The sequence below is a fragment of the Coenobita brevimanus genome, chromosome 94, assembly GCF_032717465.1.
Source record: "Coenobita brevimanus isolate Jiangsu-jjx chromosome 94, ASM3271746v2, whole genome shotgun sequence".
In the NCBI taxonomy this organism is placed as follows: domain Eukaryota; kingdom Metazoa; phylum Arthropoda; class Malacostraca; order Decapoda; family Coenobitidae; genus Coenobita; species Coenobita brevimanus.
In genome coordinates, this window is record NC_137047.1 from 15,971,151 (window position 1) to 15,994,348 (window position 23,198).

Consider the following 23,198-nt stretch of genomic DNA (forward strand, 5'->3'; position numbering starts at 1 on the left):
TACCTTTGTCCTCAGTCCACGTGTGTTCATTATCAGCTGTGTTCACTAGTAGGGAAGGGGAGATGAGGGGAGGGGAAAGGAGGTTGTGTTTAAGGAAGGGATGGTGAAGGGGAAATATATTCAGGTAAAGGAAGCCGATGGAAGGCTCTGTTTAGGTGAGTGTGTTCATATAATGAGTTGTATAATTTATCAGGTGTTAAGCATCATGTGTGTTCAGAATCAGGTATGTTCATAAACAGATGTAACATCACGTATGCCCATTACCGGGTGTGTTTATTATCAGGTAAGGGGATATGAAATGAAGGGAGGGTGTGTTCTGTTTAGGGGTAAGGTGAGGGAAAGAAAGTTGTGTTCAGATAATAAAACGAGTGCTCCTTAATTTTTTTTCGGGTATTTATCATCAAGCTGTTAATTATCCAGTATGCTCGTTACCGGGTAAGGGGCGGTGTGTTCAGGTGAAATATATATCACGTCCTTTTCCTTTTACCTCGATCACAGTTTACCTCTTTTCCTAGCTGTCCCAGTAGCCGAGAGGATAGTATTGCGACCACAAAGCTGCTGGGGCGGTACGTTGGGGTTTGACTCCTGGTGTCGGCAGTTGGTACCACTTGATTCAGGTTTCCAAGCACTTTTTCTCGGCTGGTAGGCAGTGCAAAACCTCGGAAGGGTAACTGTAGTAACTTGCCTCCCAGGATAGTGGATGAATAACCCCCCGAAGACTCAAAGGTCCATTCTGCGTACATGAGCACCCCAGCTATGCATCTCATGTCGACTGCTCCTACCTTTACTTTTATTCTTAGTAATATCGCGTTCTGATACCTCCTTGTCACTTCCTCATTATCCATTCACTCCACATAATTAAAGTACTCCACAAAAAGTCTCCCTCCAAACGTCTCCCACCCACATCCATTCCTCCACCTATTAACACTCTCCCTCCTTTTACCCCACATGACCACACTACTTAACCGTGTTTCTCCTGACCACACTATATTCAGCCACCTTCTTTAACACTCTCTCGCTCTCCTTTCATTCCACGTGACCAGTACTACCTCACCATGTTGCTTCCATCCACATCACTCCGAGACACCCCCCTGGCCACACTCGCACTCGGTCTACTGCAAATGATTTCGCCACACTTCTCCCCTACCCTCCTTGTCACTCTTACTTTCCATTCAGTTTATTCAGCACACTCTCACTGTCGCTTTCCATTCATTCCCTGTCCCTGAACCACCTCAAAGTGTTGTTTCTTGTGCATCTCCACTTCCATGCCACATTCATCTCATAAGCGGTTGTTCCTCTATCCATAATGATTAATATAATGTGGTTATTGAATCTTATATTTTTATCCTACAAAATACTTTTTTCTTCATGTTACTCAGAATTTTTCTGTTTATTTATTCATTTTTATTTATTTATTACAATTTTTCCATTTTGTCGTGAGAAATTGACCGAGAATTTTTTCGGGGTCAGCCCTAAAATTGGACTTGATAAAAAAGAAACATTTTATTCTCAGGTTTCTTGGATGGAGTTATTCCTGTTTTCTGTCTCAGTAGACTTCACGGTCGTTTTTCCATTATTGTGATCAAATTGTTTCCATCTCTGTTATTCAGTCAGAGCTGTGAGAAATGTTAGCAGTGGAAGAGTTACAGAGTATTTACATTTTTTCTCTGATATTGACCCACTTAAATGTTTCATTCAGGATTACAGCAGACTATTTCTTCGGCGAAAGGAAATCCTATGTTTCAGGTTAACCTCAATTCAGTTAGATCTTACGGGACGATGGAACCTCGTTTTGGTATATGGAATACAGTATACCGTATTGCCAAATACTGAATAACTGTTGCGTTCATATTTGGATCCCCTCATGTTGTTGTGACCCAAGAGACACGTGATTTAATGTCGTGGGAAGTGGAAGTGATTTTGCTGATTTTACAAGATGTTAGCAAACACACACACACACACACACACACACACACACACACACACACACACACACACACACACACACACACACACACACACACACACACACACACACACACACACACACACACACACACACACACACACACACACACACACACACACACACACACACACACACACACACACACACACACACATATGTATCATTTATCAGGGACTCATATTCCTTAAGTACTACAAAAATCATTCTCCATGACATTTATTGTACTTAAGATCTGCACCAAATGCTATAAAAATGTCATCCTTTTCCCGGCATTTCAAGTGCGTTGTGTCATCAGCGAGACGGGACATAATCTGGGCAGGCAGGGTAAGACTGTGGAAGCTGCTTTGAGTCCCCCGTCCCCGCTGAGACCACTTAAGGGGCCACACTGTGAGGCTTGATTAGTCCACCTCCACAAACCACTCGCCTCTTCAGGCACTTAACCCACTTCCACCACCACTTAGCGACAATTTACATTTTTATCGCCACTGCCACCGATGTTATCACTTTTCCTCAGTTTTATGAGACTGAAGCTTACATCGTTCACTAACCATCACCACTGACACCAAACACCACTCGGGCAGCCACATTTTTATCGCCGCCACCATCTACATAGTATATTTTCTGAATTTCTTCGCAATTACGTGGCCCTGATTTTCGTCCTTTTGCAGCTTATTTTACGCCATGACTCTGGATCTTTTCAGTAGCACTTCTTCAAGACTAGCATCATATTCTAGTATTAATCTCAGCATTCAAGGTGGAGCGATAGCAGTTTTAAGCCAAGTTGGAACAAAGGCAATATTTTTACTATCACTTCCATGATGATGTTTTATAGGCACCACAACCTTCATCACTACAGCCTACCTATCCACCTTCACTGCCACTTATTACCACTTAAGTATCCTCACTCATCACTACTGCCTTGTGATCACCACTGTCACTTAACTCATTCTCACACTTTGTTGCGTTACTATCAGCACCACCACCACCAGTACTATCACTATCACAACCCACATCACCACCATACCACCACTCATTTAAGCACTGTCATCACCACTACCACTGCTAACACAACTACTCTCTCATCACCACTGTCACCAACATATCACGCTAATTACAGCCATTGCAACCATCACTGTTGCTGTCACCATCACAGCAACTAATGGTGATAGTATTGGTAGGGATGGTTGTGTGGTGATGAGAGTGGTCGTGTTGGTGGTTCAGTCATGGTAAAGGTGGTAGTTACGGTAGTGGTGATAGTGGTGGTGTGAAAGTTAACGGCGATGATAGTGGTAGTGTTAGTAAAAGTGGTGGTGGTGGTGGTGATGGTCGTGTAAATGCTAGTGGTGATGACAGAGGTAGTGATGAAGAGAGTCATAATGTACCGTGGGTAGCTGTAGTTGATGACATACTACAGACATAGAGGAAACATATCAGAGGAGTAGACTGTAGCACCAGTCGAGCAGGGCAGTACTCCCGAGGTGGATGGAAAGCTGATGACAGGGAGTGCTGGAGCTCCCGTTTCATCAGCCCTCAGGACTAGTTCCTGACCATCCCCCTTTGCTGAACTTTTTCAGTGTCTCAGTTACACAGAGAGTAGGCCAGCATGCTCTCCAGTACAAATTTCTCTATCTATCTTCACCAAACAACATGCACAGTACACACTACACTTCCTATTCAAAATTCACCAAAATGGCATCAATTCACCCAGCCTCGGAGTCCCCAGGGGGGGGGACCATAAATGCCCCCGCCATCTGCCCCTCTCCCGGTGACGACTCGAGGTGCCTGGAACCACTGTCTGACTCTCTTCTTCTTCATTTCTGCAACATTCGCGGCCTTTCATCTAACTTTCGCTCTGTTGAGCACCACCTCTCCTCCTCTAAACCTCACCTTCTTTTTCTAACGGAGACTCAGCTGTCTGAGGCAACTGACAGCAAACCCTTTTCTGTATCCTCCTACTTTCTCTATACTCATTTAAAAGCCAAAGGTGGCTGTTGTGTATACATACGCAACGACTTATCTTGCTCTCGTGTTCCTGAACTTGATTCTTCTGAATTCTTCACTCTCTGGCTTCGGCTTTCCTGTCATTCTCTGACTAAATATATCTGTGCTGTTTACTTATCCCCTAATTCTACTGACTATCAAAAATTCTTCGACTATCTTACTTCTACGATGGAACACATTCTGTCCATTTCTCCTTTCTCTGAAATCTCCATTCTTGGAGATTTCAATGTTCACCACCACCTTTGGCTCTCCTCTCCTTTCACGGATCCACCTGGTGAACAAGCCTACATCTTTTCTATCCTTAATGACCTAGAGCAGCTTGTACAGCACCCTACCCGTATCCCTGACCGCCTTGGAGAGAGCTCCAACATACTTGACCTCTTCCTCACAACTAATCCTTCTGCTTACTCTGTTAATCTTTTCTCTCCGTTGGGCTCCTCCGATCACAACCTTATTACCTTAACCTGTCCTATCGCTCCAGTACGGCCTGCGGACCCTCCAGGGAAACGTCGTCTCTGGCATTTTGGAGCCGCGGACTGGGAGGCCCTCAGGCAGTACTTCTTTGATTTTCCCTGGAATGATTATTGCTTCCATGGCCGTGAGCCATCTGAGTGTGCCTTGCGCATTACGGAGGTTATTCTCTCGGGCATGGAAGCATACATTCCTTTCTCATATCCTTTGACTAACGCAAGAAAGCCTTGGTTTAATCACGCTTGTTCTAATGCTGTCCGCAACAAGGAGAAGGCCTACAAAAGGAACCGAAGCCAACCCACCCCTGAATCACATAATCTTTACGTTTCTGCCCGGAATCGTGCTAAGTCTGTTCTTCGCTCTACCAAAAATAATTTCATCCATACTAAATGCTCTCAACTCTCCAACTCGAATTCTTCCCGCTCCTTCTGGCACCTTGCCAAAAATCTTTCTAACAACTTTACCTCATCATCCTTCCCTCCTCTTTTCTACTCTGATGGTTCTGTAGCTATTTCTTCTACTGATAAAGCAGATCTCTTCGCACAGACTTTCTCCTCCAATTCCACCTTAGACTATTCCGGTGCTGTTCCCCCATCACTTCCCCCCTCTGACTTCCTCATGGCTGACATTAAAATTTCTTCAGTTGATGTATTTTCTGCCATTACTGGCCTCAGTACTAACAAGGCATATGGGCCTGATGGGGTCCCTCCTGTTGTTCTCAAAAACTGTGCTTCTGTGCTTACACCCTGCCTAGGCAAACTATTTCGCCTTTGTCTGTCAACTTGTACCTTTCCTTCTTGCTGGAAGTTTGCTCTCATTCAGCCAGTCCCAAAGAAGGGTGACCACTCCCAACCCTCCAACTATCGTCCAATTGCTTTAACGTCCTGTATTTCAAAAGTTTTCGAGTCAATTCTTAATAGAAAAATTTTAAGGCATCTTTCCTATCACAACCTTCTTTCCGATCGTCAGTATGGGTTCCGTCAGGGACGCTCCACTGGCGATCTTCTCACCTACCTTTCAGACTCCTGGTCATCCTCCTTTCGGGACTTTGGCGAAAGCTTTGCCATTGCACTTGACATCTCAAAGGCTTTCGATCGAGTCTGGCATAAATCTTTAATTTCCAAACTGCCCTCCTACGGTTTCTATCCTTCTATCTGTGCCTTCATCGCTAGCTTCCTTTCTGGTCGTTCTATAGCTGCTGTCGTAGACGGCCATCGTTCTTCTCCTAGATCTATTAACAGTGGTGTTCCTCAGGGCTCTGTCCTATCACCAACTCTCTTCCTTTTATTCATCAATGATCTTCTAAGCTGTACATCTAACCCTATCCACTCATACGCTGATGACTCCACCCTTCACCTTTCCATTCGGTTCCCGCAACGCCCATCTCAACAGTTACTTCAAGAAACAAGGGATGAGGCTATGGCACACCTAATGTCTGACTTGGCTCACATCTCTGACTGGGGTAAAAATAATATGGTTGTCTTTAATGCATCTAAGACTCAGTTCTTACACCTATCAACCCGACAAAATCTTCCACAGGTATACCCACTAATGTTTAATAATATTCAGATTAATCCTGCATCATCCCTGAACATGCTTGGGGTTTCATTTACTCGGGACTTATCTTGGAAAGATCATATTACATCTCTTGTAAAATCTGCTTCCAAGAGATTGGGTGTGCTAAGCCGACTCCGCTCTTTCTTTACCCCTGCACAATTGTTGACTCTATACAGGGGTTTTATCCGCCCCTGTGTGGAGTACAACTCTCATGTGTGGGGAGGCTCCCCACATACAGCTCTTCTCAATAGGGTGGAGTCAAAGGCTTTTCGTCTCATTAACTCTCCTCCTCTTACTGACTCCCTTCAACCTCTGTCTCTTCGCCGCACTGTTGCATCTTTATCTCTTTTCTATCGCTACTTTAATGGTCACTGCTCCTCTGAACTGTCTGCTTGCATTCCTCCACCTCTACGACGGGCGCGTAGCACCCGTCTGGCAGCAAACTCTCATCCCTTTTCTGTCCAACTCTCTAATGCAAGAGTTAACCGTTACTACCAGTCTTTCATTTATGCAACAGGTCAGCTCTGGAACTGTCTCCCTCTGTCTGTATTTCCTTCTGCCTATGATCTCCAGTCTTTCAAACGTAGTGTGTCCAGGCATCTCAAAATGATCGGATCTTGAATTTGGCTCTCTATTGTATTTTGTTTTTCTCTTGGAGGGAACTGTTACTGCGGGCTCATGCCTTTGGTTCCTTCTTCCTTGCATTAAAAAAAAAAAAAAAAAAATACAGGACTTAATAGGGTTGTAAAAGGGCATGACTCTCTCTCTCTCTCTCTCTCTCTCTCTCTCTCTCTCTCAGTACGGGAGTCCAATTAAAGGTCAGGGGCCGTCCTTTGTATTCTACCCTTTGTATGGGCGATGTGCAGACCAGGTTAGGGAGGGGGGAAAGCTAGAGAGAGAGGGAGATAGAGATGAAGAAGAGAAGGAAGAAGGAAAGGATTTTTGGGAAGGCAGAAGGGAGGAAAGGAGGATGAGAAGAGGAGATGGAAGAACCTGGGAAGACGAGAGAGGAGAGCGAGATTGAAAGGAAGAAACTATGGAGAAAGGGATGAGGAGACGAAAGTCGGGCAAAGGAGGGAAGGAGGAAGGGAATTAGAGAGATGGGAGAAAGTGGACAGAGAGAAGAAAAGGAAAGAGGAAAGTGAAAATAAAGAGGAAGGGAAGGAGATAAAGACAAGAAGAAAAGCAAGAAGGGAGGAAGAAGAAGAAGAAGAGAGAGGACAAAGGGGAGGAGGGGAGGTACAGTGGCTGGTAGGGAGATAAGGAGGGGGGAAAGAAGAAAGTGAAGAAAGACGAAAGGGAGGAAAGAAGAAAGGAAAGGAAGAGAAAAGGGAGGAGGGAAGTCAGGAGGAAGAAAATGAATGACGGATGTAGGAAGGCAAAGAAAGGAGGGGAAGAAGATAAATGAGAAGAGAGAGAGAAAGGAGGGAATGAGGTCAAGAGATTAATATGGGGGAAGGAAGGGAGCGATGAATGTATAGGGAGTGCGAAACGGAAGAAGTACGGAGGTATGGAGCGTGAGAGGAAGGGCGGAGAGAGAGAGGGGGGGGGTGTAAAACTGTAAGAAAAGAAAGATAAAAGCACCAAAATTAAAGGAAGGAGGCTAAGAAAACAGAAACGAGAGAAGACTGGAAACTAACTTTCTTTCCTTCCTCCCTTGGGAAGAGAGAGAGAGAGAGAGAGAGAGAGAGAGAGAGCACTGAACAGATAGAAAACAGAGGGGAATAAGGAAAAATCTGATTGAAAGGGAGAAAACTAAAGCTAAATGCAAAAGGAAGGCACGAAGCACAGACAATTAAGAGAGAGAGAGAATAAATAGGTGCTAAAAACTAAAGGAAAAGGGGAACTAGATATGACGGTAGACTTCAGTAATTTACTCTCCTCGCCACACACTCCCTTGGGAATGCTAGAACGGAACTACAATACTCAGATCTTTTCCTATACACAAGAGAAATTTTTCGTGGACAAATACCTGAAAAATAGTCTCCTACCAGTAAGTACGATGGTGTTTTCTTATACCTCCTGCCAACAGAGGATTTTTGCTCAGTTTAGAAGAAACCCTCTCGTTGGTGAGTTGTAGCTCCTTCCTTATTATAGCGTCTTTTATATTTTCTTCATGCTGCCTTCAGACGGTTTGGTGTAGCTCAAGGAATGACTTCGTGTAGTGAGGGTGATCATAAAGGGTCCTATAAAACCCCTTCAGTTCTAAAAATCTCTCTTAACCCTCAAAATGATATTGCTTTTATAATTTTTTCCTTTCCCTAAACGACTTTATTACACTTAAAAAAAAGCCTCAGGGAGTGAAGAGGTTAGAAACTATAACCCCTTCACTGAAGAGAGAGAGAGAGAGAGAGAGAGAGAGAGAGAATATTGATGTAGGAAAAGCAAGAAAAAAATGAGGTCCTCCGGCGAAAAGGCTCAAGCTGAGTAAAATCGTCTTAGGCTGGGAAGAACACAGTGATCGTAGGAGGCGTAGAAGGAGCACGATACGTAGGAGATGATTAAGGTTATTGTCGGAAAGAGCGGAGGCTGACTTAGGGTGTGAAAATTGTCGACTTGGAAGGTGATTCTCTCTCTCTCTCTCTCTCTCTCTCTCTCTCTCTCTCTCTCTCTCTCTCTCTCTCTCTCTCTCTCTCTCTCTCTCTCTCTCTCTCTCTCTCTCTCTCTCACCCGCACACGCTAAAATTATTTCCGAAATTATTCCCATCAGCATACCATTTGCATAATAATACTACCACAAATGTGAGCATAAAATGTCCGAGCTTCTGTATATATGCTAATTTATATCCATTCATACATATTTATACAGCTAGTTTATTCATTTTTTTATTTATTACCTTAATTTACATACCTGTGTGCAGAAGGTGTGTGTTACCTTTAATTTCTGCTTTTTTTTTAATAGTTCATGGTTTCTGACTCATCCAAAATATATCTAGAAACAGAGAGAGAGAGAGATTAAACTGATTATTATGTGGAGGTAGGTATATAGACAGATGGATAAATATATAGATAGATAGATAAATAGAGTGATAGACATCTAGGTAGGTAGATATTTATAGTAATGAGCGATTCGACAGCAAAAATGATGTGATATATGGTAGACAGAAAGACATAGAGATCCGGAGACACAAGGAGTTAGAAAGGCTTGCGATTAGACAGACAGAATGACAGCCAGACAGACTAATTTACTGCAAGATGGAAACACTGCCCCAGTAATCCCATCTGCACTTCTTTATCGTCCAGCAGCTGTCATTTTCACGCAATCTCCGCCCATCGTGAGGCAAAACGTGACGGTCTTGCCTGATGAAGGGCCGAAGGGTTGTGGGTGGGAACGACGAGAAAATAAAAGTGAAGGAAAAGTGAAGGACGGTGAAGAAAGTTATTGCGGTGTGTGTGTGTGTGTGTGTGTGTGTGTGTGTGTGTGTGTGTGTGTGTGTGTGTGTGTGTGTGTGTGTGTGAAATTTTTAGGTTCCAGTTCTTAATACTGATAAATTGATAGGCAGAAAAAAAGAGGGATAGGTGGGTAGATAGATATAAGATATAGATTGATAGATATAAAGGTAGATTTTTGATACATAGGAAGGTAATAGGTTCAGCTCTTGCATTTCCTGAGTTTTTTTTTATTTTTTATTCCGCCCTCAGTGGAAAGATCTGAAGCTCCTCTCATCGTATACAAATAAAACTGAATGCACCAGTACATCATCGATAAATAGATCGTAGTGGTAATAATGCGTTAGTGGACAGGTAGATGCAAAGACGGATAGATTGGTGGATAGATAGAAACTCATGATAGATTTATTATTAGATTAATTCGTAGGGAAGTCTTAATAACCTGAGTCTCTGCTATCTATCTATCTATCTATCTATTGCCAGACGCCTTAATCCCGTAAGGGGTGGCCACAAACAAATCGCCTCCATGTCGCTCGGTCTCCCGCCATTTCACTGCCCTGCTCCCAGTTCATACCCTTTTTTCTCATATACCTCTCCACTCCATCCCTCCATCTCATACTTGGCCTTCTTCCTCTCCCCCCCCCCTCCACCTCACTCACATAAACTGTCCTCGTCAGTCTCTCGCTCTCCACCTCAGTGCACTTCACCTATCACATCCACATCCACACCACAACGCTCCTTCACTTCCTCATTTGTCAGTCTGTCACTCCATGTAACTCCACATGCTCCTCTCAAATAACTTATTTCCACTGCTCTCACTGTTGACTTGTGTCCTTCCAACAAGGTCCATGCGTCACTTCCATACGTTAGAGTTGGTATCCCAATACTGTCATGCAGCGACCCTTTTTCTTCCATGCTCACTTCCCTGTTTCTTATCACAGCTTTCAAAGAACCAGCAACCTTTTTTCCTAGTTGTACCCTTTCAAACACTTCACTCCTCAAACTTCCATCATTATTCATCACACTGCCCCAGTACTTACACTCACATTTTCCATTTCCTCACCATTCAACCTCACTGTACATCCAGTGACTTCGTTTCACTCGAAGACCATAACTTTACTCTTCCCTACATTTGCATTTAGATTCTGTTTCTTACACACACTTCCATACTCATTCACCGGGCCTTGCAGTTCCCTTTCGTCTTCACTCTATAATACAATATCAACTGCATACAACAGTATAAGGAGTTTCCAAACGTTGCCCTCTCGCAGTAGGGTCACTCCAACATCCACTGCCCTATCTTGTATCTCTTGTATAACCCCATCCATATGCAGATTGAATAACCATGGAGACATGACACATCCCTGTTTCAATCCAACATTCAGAAAGAAAAAGTCACTCAATTCCCTAACCACACGCACTGCAGCCTTAGCCCCCTCTTACATACTTTTCACGGCATTCAACAACTTCCCATTTGCTGCATAATTCTTAATATTTTCCACATTCCTTGTCTATCCTCCCTGTCATATGCTTTCTCCAGATCCATGAAGGCCGCATACAACTTCCCCTTTTCTAGAAATTTTTCCACTAAAAACCTAAGAGTGAATATCTGATCTACGCAGCGTCTTCACGTCCTAAAACCTTCTCTGTTCTTCCCCAACTAATTCCTCTATTATTTCCCAGAATTAGAATGCAAGTAAGATGGAGGAATAGAAGAAGGGAAAGACGAGAGGAAGGAGTAGTTGCAAGGAGAGTGGAAAGGTTACAAGAGGATGAGAAAAAGGCAGAGTATAAGAGAGAAGTGGAGGAACGATTGGGCAAATATGAATTGGAGCAGATGGGAGACGTGGAAGGTGTGTGTAAGATATTTACAGAAGAAATATGTGTAGCATGTGATGTGGTGTGTGGAAGGAAGAGAAGACGGAGGGGGGTGCAAGGAACAGCGTGGTGGAATGAAGAGGTGAAACAGGCTGTGGCACAAAAGAAGAAAGCATACAATGAATGGATGAGAAATAGGGGCGTAGAAGAAGTTGAGAGACGGAAGAGAGAGTTATATGTGGAAAGAAAGAGAGAGGTGAAAAGATTAGTAAGAGAGAGTAAGAAGAGAGTGGATGAGGAATTTGGAAGGAATTTGAGTGTAAAGTGGAGGGATTGTAAGAAAATGTTCTGGAGAGAAGTGAAAAGAGTAAGACAGGGTGGAAGTGAAGTTAGCAGGGGAGTGAAAGATAAAAATGGTAGATTACTAGTGGAGAAGGGAGAAAAAGTGAGCTGATGGAGAGAACACTTTAAGGAATTGTTGAACGTAGAGGATGGAAGTAATGCGAGTATAAGTGGCTGGGGAATGGCTGGGAGAAGGAGGGAGGTGAGAAGACAGGAAGAAATCAGTAGGACAGAAGTTGTGGAAGCAATGAAGAAAGTTAAATCGGGGAAAGCCCCAGGAATTGATGGAGTGCGTGGTGAAATACTGAAGCATGGGGGAGAGATAGTAGTAGAATGGATGTGGAAGATGTGCAGATTGGCCTGGGAGGAAGGTAGAGTCCCGGAGGATTGGAAGTCAGGTATAATTATTCCCTTGTACAAAGGAAAAGGGGAAAAAGAAGTGTGTGGTAATCATAGGGGCATTTGTCTTCTTAGTATAATAGGAAAAGTGTATGGTAGGATACTTATAGACAGAGTTAGAGAAAGAACAGAGAAATTAGTTGGAGAAGAACAGGGGCTTTAGGAAGGGAAGAGGTTGTGTAGATCAGATATTCATTCTTAGATCTTTAGTGGAAAAGTTTCTAGAGAAGGGAAAGAAGTTGTATGCAGCTTTCATGGATTTGGAGAAAGCATATGACAGGGTGGATAGACAAGGATTGTGGAAAGTGTTAAGAATATATGGAGTAGATGGGAAGTTGTTGAATGCTGTGAAGAGTATGTACGATGGTGCGAATGCTGCAGTGCGTGTGGATGGTGAACTAAGTGAATTTTTCTCTTTGAAAGTTGGTTTGAAACAGGGATGTGTCATGTCTCCATGGTTGTTCAATCTGTACATGGATGGGGTAATAAAAGAGGTACAAGGTAGGGTAGTGGATGTTGGAGTGGCCCTGGTGAGAGAGGATAGTGTTTGGAAACTCCCTGTACTGTTGTTTGCAGATGATACTGTGTTGTTGAGTGAAGACGAAGGGGAGCTGCAAGGCTTGGTGGATGAGTTTGGGAGAGTGTGCAAGAAACGGAACCTAAAGGTGAATGTAGGGAAGAGTAAAGTGATGGTCTTTGAGAGAGGTGAAGTTAGTGAATGTACAGCGAGGTTGGATGGTGAGGAATTGGAAAATGTGAGTACGTTTAAGTACTTGGGTAGTGTGATGAGTAAGGATGGAGGTTTGGAGGGTGAAGTGCTTGAAAGGGTACAGCAGGGAAGAAAGGTTGCTGGTTCTTTGAAAGCAGTGATAAGAAACAGGGAAGTGAGCATGGAAGTGAGAAAGTTGCTACATGACAGTATTGTGATACCAACTCTAACGTACGGAAGTGAAGCTTGGACATTGTTGGAAGGACAAAAGTCAAGAGTGAGAGCAGTGGAAATGAGTTATTTAAGAGGAGCCTGTGGAGTCACGTGGAGAGACAGGCTGACGAATGAGGATATAAAGGAGCGTTGTGGTGTGGATGTGGATGTGATAGGAAGCGTTATGAGGAACACACTGAGGTGGTTTGGCCATGTGGGGAGGATGGAGGGTGAAAGACTGACGAAGAGAGTGTATGTGAGTGAGGTGGAGGGGGGAAGAGGGAGGGGGAGGCGGAGGATGAGATGGAGGGATGGGATGGAGAGGTATATGAGAGAGGGGGGTGTGAGTTGGGAGCAGGGGAGTGAAATGGCGGGGGACAGGGCGACTTGGAGGCGATTTGTTTGTGGCCACCCCAAACGGGATTGAGGCGTCTGGCAATAGATAGATAGATAGATTTCCCTTACACTGTCAGTAAGTTTCCTACCGTATTCTTTTCCTTTTACAACTAAGAAGATAAATGCCCCTGTGATTACCACACACTTCTTTTTCAACTTTTCCTTTGGGCAAGGGAATAATTATACCTGACTTCCAATCCTCCGGGACTCTATCTTCCTCCCAGTCCAATCTGCACATCTTCCATATCCATTCTGCTACTACAAGCTTCAGCATTTCACCACACATTCCATCAGTTTCTGAGGCTTTCCCCATTTTGACTTTCTTCATTGCTTCCGCTACTTCAATCCTACTGATTTCTTCCTCTCTTCTCACCTCTCTCCTTCTCCAAGCCATTTCCCAGCCACTTATACTCGCATCAGATTCATTCTTTATGTTTAACAGTTCCTGAAAGTGTTCTCTCCATCTGCTCACTTTTTCTCTCTTCTCTATTAGCAATCTATCATTTTTATCTTTCACTCCTCGACTAACTAATTATTACATTGTCTCTCTCTCTCTTTACCTCTTCCCAGAATATTTTCTTACATTCCCTCCACTCTGCTCTCAGATTCCTTCTAAATTCCTCATCCACTCTCTTCGTACTCTCTGCTACTAATCTTTTCACCTATCTCTTCCTCCCTACATACAACTCTTTCTTCTGATTTTCAACTTCCTCCACGCCCCTGCTTTCCATCCTCTCACTATATGCTTTCTTCTTTTGCGCCACAGCTTGTCTCACCTCTTCATTCCACCATGCTGTTTCCTGCACCCTTTTCCGTCTTCTCTTCACCCCACACACCACCTCACATGCTGCACAGATTTCTTTTGTGAATATCTTGCACACATCATCCACCTCCCCCATGTGCTCCAAACCATATTTACCCACTCGCTTCTCCACTACTCCCTCTTATAGTCTGCCTTTTTTCCCATCCTTTTGCAGCCTTTCTATTCTCCTCGTATGGACTACTTCCTCCTGTCCTTCCTTCCATCTATTCATATGAAAATTGACTTTCACCACCACCACTTAGTGGTCATAAAGTCCATTCCCCTAACCTCTGTATGCACGTGCACCCATTACGCACCTCATTCTATCATCCACACATGCATATATAATCAATCATTGTGTTCCGTTCGTTCAGTTCACCGCCCACCTTTCTCACCACTCGCCACGTATACCTGCGGATCATTTTGTTGTTTTAAGAGAGGATATTGGCTATCACCAACCCCCTCCCCCGCGCAGATGTCCACAAGAGCACTGACAATCTCATCTCTGCCATGACTTTTTTTTTAATTCATTCATTTATGTATTTATTTATTTACTTATTGCTATCCCCAAACGCTCTTATTCAGTTTAGGAATTTCGTGATGGTGGGATTAGAATCAGTGTGCATTGTCGCTTTTATTATGATGGCATCTTTTTATTATTTTATATTAGTTTATTCCTGCTACCTCCAGACGACAAAGAAGGGCATCTCGTAGGAAAGGGGTCAGTCAAGAAACTGTGAGAAAAGGGAAGGAGGAGGATGGAGAAAATCGTATATCTGAATGTAGCCAGAGAGAGAGAGAGAGAGAGAGAGAGAGGGAGAGGAGGTAGTTCTGAGGCGTACACAGGAGAGTCGTCACTTTCTGTTTGTCACCATAGTAGCACCCTGGACTCTTCTTCTTCCCTTCTTTCTTGTTTTCTTCCATGTTTTTTCCGTAATTCTTTCCTTCTTTCCTTTGCTTCCTCTTTCATTTCTGTCGTTCTATCCTCTTTCTTTCCCCTACTATCTTCCTCTTTTATAATTTCACCCTCTTCCATCCCTCTTTATTCCTTCCTTTAGTTTGCTCTATATCTCATTCTTATCCACTTCCCTTCCCTCTTCATCTCGTCTTCTTATCACTCCCCTTAATACCGCCTTCCTTCCCTCTTGCTTCTTTCCTTTTAATTTTTTTTAAGTTTCTTCTTCATGCTTTCTCCTTTTCTTCTTTTTTGTATCCTACCTTCCTTTCCTTCGTCAGTTTTTCTGTTCTTCCTCTTTACCTTTCATTCCTTTCTTCTGTCTATCCTTTCGTCCTCTTTCCCTCTCCTTTCCTTCTTTCCCCTCTCATTTCCCTCAGGCAACCTTTACACTTCTTCCAGTCTTCTTCTGCCTTCCTTTTCCCATCCGTTTGACCTTCCAGCTCCTCTCGTTTTTCCTTCTTTCATTACTTTATTCCTTATTTTCGTCTTTGTTACGAGGAATTGCATAGCTTGGGCCGCCTGCTCTCCTGCAGTAATCCTCCCTTCTTATGTTCTTATGTTCCTTAACTTTTCTTCTTACATTCTTTTCGCTCATTTCTTTCTTCTTCCCCACACACTGATTTTTTTCGCTTTTTTTCCCTCTCTTCACGCCTTAGCCATTCGTCTCCTATTCATGATTATTCATTTATTGACCCGTTCATTCATTTAATTATTAGTTCATTCATTTCTTCTTCTCCTTCTCCCCCCTTCCTTTCTTCCCTCTTCCTCCTTCCGTTCTTTCTCTCCTCCTTCCTTGCTTCTTCCCATTCTTCTTCCATTAATCATTCTTTTTACTCTTCCTTCCAACCCGTGCCTTCTGTCCATCTTTTTTTTTTTTTTTTTTTTTTTCATTCCTATCCCTTCATTCCCGTCTTCCTCCTCTCCTCCCTTCTCCCTCCATCCTCTTCTGGCCCTCCCTCCTCTTAACAGTTTTCTTGACTCTAGTCTTTCCATAGTCCTTCCTTCCTTGACTGTTCCCCACCCTTTCTTGACACTTTCCTCTGCGTACTTCCTTACTTCTCCCCTCCACTCTCTCTCTCTCTCTCTCTCTCTCTCTCTCTCTCTCTCTCTCTCTCTCTCTCTCTCTCTCTCGTCATAGGGAAAATAAAGCAAAAATAACGTCCGTGATGGGGTGATTTTATCTGATCATAATTCAACGACTGCGCTTTCAGAAAATGGTTCTTAAAACTTCACTCTACCATTTTGCATATTCTCCTCCCGCCTCTTGCCTAGTACTGCTTCTCACTGTTTTCCTTTACGGCTTTTAGATCTGAGGGTCTGTTCTTAAAATCTGAGAGTCTGTTTTTTTCTGTTTGTATACTTAAACTTGTGTGGTTAAGGAGTACTTTTTCTTTTTGTAATATGGACGGATCACACCCAAGGGACCATAAGTTCTGGTCGCCCTGTCTGTGTTTAATACAACCCCTACCCCACCCACCCCCACACACGCACACACACCCCTCTCTCTCCCTCTGCATAGTTAGGTAATAGATAGATAGATAGATAAATTTAGATTTAAATATGTAATTTGTCCACCCGTCAGCCAGAGAATATCATTTTGCCGTCTCATGCACTAATTTATGTGTGTGTGTGTGTGTGTGTGTGTGTGTGTGTGTGTGTGTATGTATTTATTTATTGTGCAGCGTACTTCTACTTCTTCCCAGTCGTTTTTCATCTTAGGCATATAGATAGATCGATAGGTCGATCGATACATAGGTAAATAATAGGATGATACGTACTGCACATACATACATACATTCATAACCTAGATAAAGAATGACAACACTCGCCTATCACCCCCCCAAAAAAAAAAAAAAAAAAAAAAAAAAAAAAACTAATACCGCCTCTTTTTCTTCCCCCTCAACAGATAGCAACTTCGTATTGGGCAACGCTCAGGTCCCGTCACTGTACCCCATCGTGTACTGCAGTGATGGCTTCTGTGAGCTCACCGGGTACGCCAGGGCACAGATCATGCAGAAGGGGTGCGCCTGCAAGTTCCTCTATGGCCCTGAGACGCTGGACGAACATAAGGTGGCCATTGAGAAGGCACTGGAGACCAAGACGGAGGTCAAGATGGAAGTCATGTTTTATAAGAAGAATGGTGGGTGCGAGATATGTGTTTCTGAATCTAAAAAATATCGTAGAATTAATCTGTTGTATGTAGGAGAAAAAGTATATATCGGAATGATAATAACACAGGAGGAACAACTTATTTGTTTCTGAATGCAAAAATATCTTATAATTAGTCGGTTATATATGGGAGGAAAGATATATGTCAGAATGATCATTACGCAGAAGGTATGGAAGATGTCAGAGATGAGTGATGAACGAGGTGGTTATAGTAGTGATAGAGGAAAATATATGCCCTAAGCCAGAGAATGAGGAAATGTAAGAAAGACTGTACGATACTGTATTTAGGGCGTTTACGGATCTAGAAATAGCATACGGCAGGGTGAATAGGGAGGTATTATGGAAGGTGTTACGTATTTATGGTGTGACTAAAAAAAAGTGTTGAATGCTGGACTGAAACACACACACACACACACACACACACACACACACACACACACACACACACACACACACACACACACACACACACACACACACACACACACACACACACACACACACTGTAATAATGTTTCATGCTCATTTAACAACACCTTTTCATTAAGCTGGTATAATTCATTCATTTTAGTATTCATGGCACATTAATACTAAACACGCATACATATCCATGTGTGTGTGTGTGTGTGTGTGTGTGTGTGTGTGTGTGTGTGTGTGTGTGTGTGTGTGCGCGACGAATATTGAAACTGAATATATAGTACAGCAACGCAATTGTGTTTGAAGGAAGCACAAAAACGAATGGTAGGTGTAAGACTGGATGGTATAGAAAGGGAAACGTTTCGGTATTTTGGTGAGATTGAGGGTTGGGATGACGATGATGATGACGATGATTGTATGTAATATTTAGAAGTGAAAAGTGGATCTGGCGGTCCATGGGGCAGTTCAGGCCTTACTTGCTTGGTTCTCGTATACAAGCAGAGGTATAATGATTAATACTGACGTTCAGGCGGAAGCTATTGGGTACTAAAAAAAAGGTAAAAAATAAATGTGATGAATGACTTGACAGGCGTACTTCACTTGCATTCTAGCTGACCTATAAATGAATACTTCTAAAGGACATAATCAGGTAGCTGGATGACAGGGTTAAAACAGGTGTTGTCACTTTCATGGCGAGTGTCATGATCACTTGCACAGAGGCCCTCATTTTCCTTACCCTGTCATCAGGTGGGAAAATGGAACGATGATGATAATGATGATGATGATGATGGTGATTGTGGAGGAGGAGGAGGATGTTGTTGTTGATGATGGTGATTAAGCAGATAATTAAAATGAGCAAGAAACCATATTTAGATACATATTAAGAGGCCCCGTATACATTTTTTCAGTCGTCAACCATCATAATCGTAGTCACAGTTACAGCCAACCAAAATCTTTACAGGGTGAGTCAAAGGGACCCCCTCTCGTAATGAACACTTTGCCTTCCTCTTCAGCATTTTCTTTGGCCATAAATTTAGACCTGTGCCTCCTCTAATTTGGAAACCCTAGCTGCGACCCTCATCTTTCCCTCTTTCTCATTTTATTCCTCCGCTCCTTTCCTCGCTCCGTCTCTCCTCCTTTTCAATTGCCCTCCTTCATTCTAGCTACTTTTAACTGTTTTTCCTCTCTCTCTCTCTCTCTCTCTCTCTCTCTCTCTCTCTCTCTCTCTCTCTCTCTCTCTCCCTCCTCCCTTCCTCCTTCCCTTCCTCCTTCCCTTCTCTCCTCCCCGCACCACATTCATCCTCCTCCTCCTCATCCTTTCTCATCTGCCTTCCGTTCTACTTTCCACACAATTCTCTCTCGTTCCTCCCCATCCGCCCTCCCACTTCCCTCGTTCCTTTCCTCCCTCCTTCCCACTTTCCTCTTCCCTCCCTCCCTCCCACCCTCCCTCCCTTCAGCCACACACAGCGAGAAGAATATCACAGGCTTCTAACCACCGTCGAAAAAGCCTTCGTAGGTCTTTCACGGGACGCAAATAGGAGTGGGGTGGAAAGGCGAAATCCATGTAGGGTCTTAATGAAAAATGGGGTGAGTTTTGAGGTGATGTGGTGATGTGATGTGGCGAATTGTGGTAGAGGTGATAGTGATGTGGTGTTGATGTGCTTTGTTAATGTGATGATGTGAATTGGGGTTGGTGAAACGAGATGATGAGATGATAGTGATGTGGTGGTGATGCTGGTGTGGTGATGTGATGAGGTGAATTGGGGTTGGTAGGATGAAGTGATGAGATGATGTTCATGTGGTAGTGTGTTGGTTTGAGAAGGTAAAGTGATGTTGTTATGAATTTAGTGTGATGTACTGTGGTTCTGTGAATGAGATGTTACGGTGATACTGATGTCGTGGTGATGTTGGTGTTGTGGTGCAAGACTCTGGCTGGGAGGATAGGTGATTTTGATATTCTGCTGTGGCGTGTGGTGGTGTGGTGATGTGCTTCTTTGGTGGTGATAATGGTGTTAAGTACTTCTGGTGACATGGTGAATTATTGTGGCCAGAAGTAATAGGTGTTAAGGGTGATGCGGACGTGGTATGATTGGGATGATAATGGTAGGATGTTGGTATGGTGTTGATGTGGTGCGGTTGAAATAATGATGTGGCACTGATGTAGTGCCAGTAGAATGAGGGGAGGCTGCAGTGCGTTACTGATGTGATGTGACAGTGTGTAGTGTGTAGTATATGTGATGTGAGATGTTATAAAGTAAAATTATAATTTTGAAACGATGTGTTATGGCAGAATTATGCACCTTAAACATGTTGCATATTACTGACTCAGTATATTGTGCTGTGTAGAATAAAAAGCTGGTGTATTGTTATGCTGATGTTTTGATAAGAGAGTAAACTGATGATATGGAGTTCCAGTGGTGTGGCAGTATGATGTAAGCCGGCAGTGAACTGGAGGTGTGACGTGCTGGGATGTGCCTGTTTGTAAGATATTTACCTCCTTCTAGGAGGTTATATTTTTGCCCGCGTTACTTTGTTTGTTTGTTTGTTTGTTTGTCTGTTTGTCTGTTAGCAGGATTACTCAAAAGTTATGAACGGATTTTGATGAATTTTGTGGATGGGTGGGCCATGGGCCAAAGATGATATTATTAAATTTGGGGGCGGATCCGAATCCGGATCCGGATCCTTTTTAATGACAATGACATTGGCGGAGTTATGCCCTTTCCGAGCGCTTTCTAGTTAGTAATGCAGTGTAGCAGATATTGGGTGCTGAGATGTAAGAGTTAGGTTTACAGTATATTTAGTGATGGTACATACGAAAAATGTGGGATGTAATGTGTCTGTATGTTTGCAGTATGTGTAGTGATGTAGGATGAGGAGATGAAGACCTAATGTGTAACAGGATAGGTCGTGATGTGAAGTGGCCTTGATCTACAATTTCAATGGATTTTCATTATTTGCATATTAATCAGCCATTTACGTATTCAGATACTTTTATAGTACTCGAGTGTTGCTTAATCCCAGTGCCACCTCTGCTTACAGTTTGCTTATTAATCCTTGTTTACTTGCTTTTGACTTATTCACCTTTTTACACTTAATTCTTGTTTACGACTTGCGTAATTTTGGGATCCTTTCTGTTTATTCCTTGTGTACCATTAATATATACTTATGGTACTCTTTGTTTGTATTTCTGTTTATATTTATTTATTCATTGGGTGATTATTTACTGACAAGGCCATTTTTTGGTCGCTGTTTACTTATTCTTTACCCCGACAATCCTCCATATTCACTGGGTCGTCATTGTTTATTCCTCATCTTCTCCCACAGTTATCTTTATTTAGTCCTTAATCATCACCCTCTCCCAGACTTACTATTTACTTTCACTGCTACAGGATCGTCGTTCTGGTGTCTGCTGGACATCGTGCCCATCAAGAACGAGAAGCGGGAGGTGGTACTCTTCCTCGCCTCACACAAGGACGTCACCAACTCAAAGATGGAAGAGGTCACATTCTATCCTGGCTATGAGAATGGTGAGGGATTTTTTAAAAACCCTACGAGACATGTTAATGTATACAGTATTGTATATACATCAGCTCTGTAGAACAGAGATGCTTAAGCGTTCTCATCCTCATGTTTGTTAATTGTACCAGAACAGCATCGAAAAATTGCACACTGTTTTCGCCCTAAGGACATTACCATACCGTAATATTAGAATATTCTTAACTTTATTTAAGATAATCAGTTTTTCTTCTGTGTTATCATTGTTGAACATCCAGAGTGCTTTTTTCGGTAACTCTGTCTGTAGTAAGATTCCTAAACTAAGTCAGGTTTATATTCAGTAGTATGTAATAATGCAAGGAGTGATATCTCGGTTCCTTGTATTGTCTCCAGTAGATCTTATCTTCCTGGCCCTGCCATAGATACTTATACTCTAGTCATAGTCTAATGTATATACAGATTCTTTTTTTTTACTTCCTGCAGTATTTTCTGCACGAAAAGTATTTTTAGCAACATCAATGTTACGTTTCATTGTTTTTTTATGTGTAACTTTCTTATCCATTTTCATTTTGTTCTTGATCCTGATTATTCTTATTGACAGAGAGTGGGGAAAGGATGGGATGAGAGGATGGTGGGGGGGAAGGGAAGGATGGCTGGATCGGTGATACGGAAGTAGCTTGCCTGGAAGAATGTTAAAGGTGGTTGAATAAATTACTGAAAGAATGATATGGCCGCTAGAAAGACTTAGTGATTGAGTTGGCGTTAGAGAGGTTAGACGTGCGCAAAAGGTCACCTTGTATCTTTCTACGAGAGTGATGAGTGGATGGGCGATGGGGAGGATGGCGGGAATGGAGGAAGGTGCTGGGAGGGAGTCTGAGAGGGGAAAATGGTGGTTGTGAAGAAGGATAAGGATGAGAAAGATAGGGAGAGGAGGGAGGGGGGAAAAGGGAGAATATTGAATTTGAATACAGGTAGACGGAATAATGTGAAAAATGGCTTGGGGGGGAAGGAAGAAAAAACGATGATATTGAATGTGAGGAAGTGGTAGTAGGATAGATATGAATAGGAGTTTGGAACGTGGTGGACTGAGTTGAAAAGATGGAAGACGTCCCCTTCTGTCCCTGATACAAGAACAATGGGTGGATACAGGTTAGGATAGGTAAGAGGAATGGAGGAGAGTACTGAGGGATAGGAAAATAGAATGATGGGTGTGAAAATGGGCAGTAGGAAAGACGTTAGGGTGATTGAAAGGATGGTACGAGAAAGATGGGGGATGGGAAAGTAGTAGGATGGGGAGAGAGAATGGTTGAGGGAAGATGATGTTGGGTGGTTGGAAGGGAAAGATGAACTGAAAGGAGTGGAGGGGAGGGAAGGGGAGAGGATCAAGGAAAGACGGTGTAAGGGAGAGTGGCAGGATGTAATTTGATTGGAAAGGGTGAAGAGAACCAGGATGTAGTGGATGTGTAGGGGTAGGTTGGACAGGATAACGATTTACAGGATAAGGGGACGATCGGGAGGAACGAAGGACGGTGGGAAGGATAGGAGGACGATGAGGAGGCTAGGAGAACGGTGAATAGGACTGAAGATCGGTGTGAAGAGTAGGAGGACGGTAAGAAGCACAGGAGGGAAGAAAGTAGAATAGGAAGACATTGAGAAGAATTAAAGAAAGGATGGTGAACAAAATCAGAAACCAGTGCAGTGACAAGGATAGGAGAGCGATATGAGGGACAGTAAGGCGAGAGAATGCACAGGAAAACAGTAGAATAGGCGTGAAGATAATAGAAAGGACAGGAAGGAGATAGAAGTATGATAGAAAAGAAAAGAAGAAAAGAGAAACAGTCAGCAAAAGGATGAGGAAGTGAGAGAGAAAGACGGTAAAGGAAGAATGCGAGAGGGTCAGAGGCGGAATGTGTTGGTGGGCAGATGTGCAGGAGACGAGGTGGGAGAGGCCGAGATAAAGAGGGGAGGTGGGTGGAATGCTGACGAGAGAGAGAGAGAGAGAGAGAGAGAGAGAGAGAGAGAGAGAGAGAGAGAGAGAGAGAGAGAGAGAGAGAGAGAGAGAGAGAGAGAGTCTGAAAAACAGAAAAGAGGA

At 43.2% G+C, this 23,198-nt stretch overlaps 1 protein-coding gene across 1 annotated transcript in view; it reads left to right on the forward strand.

Moving 5' to 3' along the window:
• The first annotated feature begins 2,178 nt into the window (after positions 1 to 2,178).
• The window catches only part of Elk (Eag-like K[+] channel), a 113,865-nt gene continuing 92,845 nt past the window's right edge, over positions 2,179 to 23,198 (forward strand). The window contains exons 1-3 of the mRNA XM_080282832.1: positions 2,179 to 2,356; positions 16,932 to 17,165; positions 21,001 to 21,138. Of these exons, the coding sequence (XP_080138958.1) occupies positions 2,179 to 2,356; positions 16,932 to 17,165; positions 21,001 to 21,138 (550 nt within the window). The remainder of the gene's footprint in view (positions 2,357 to 16,931; positions 17,166 to 21,000; positions 21,139 to 23,198) is intronic.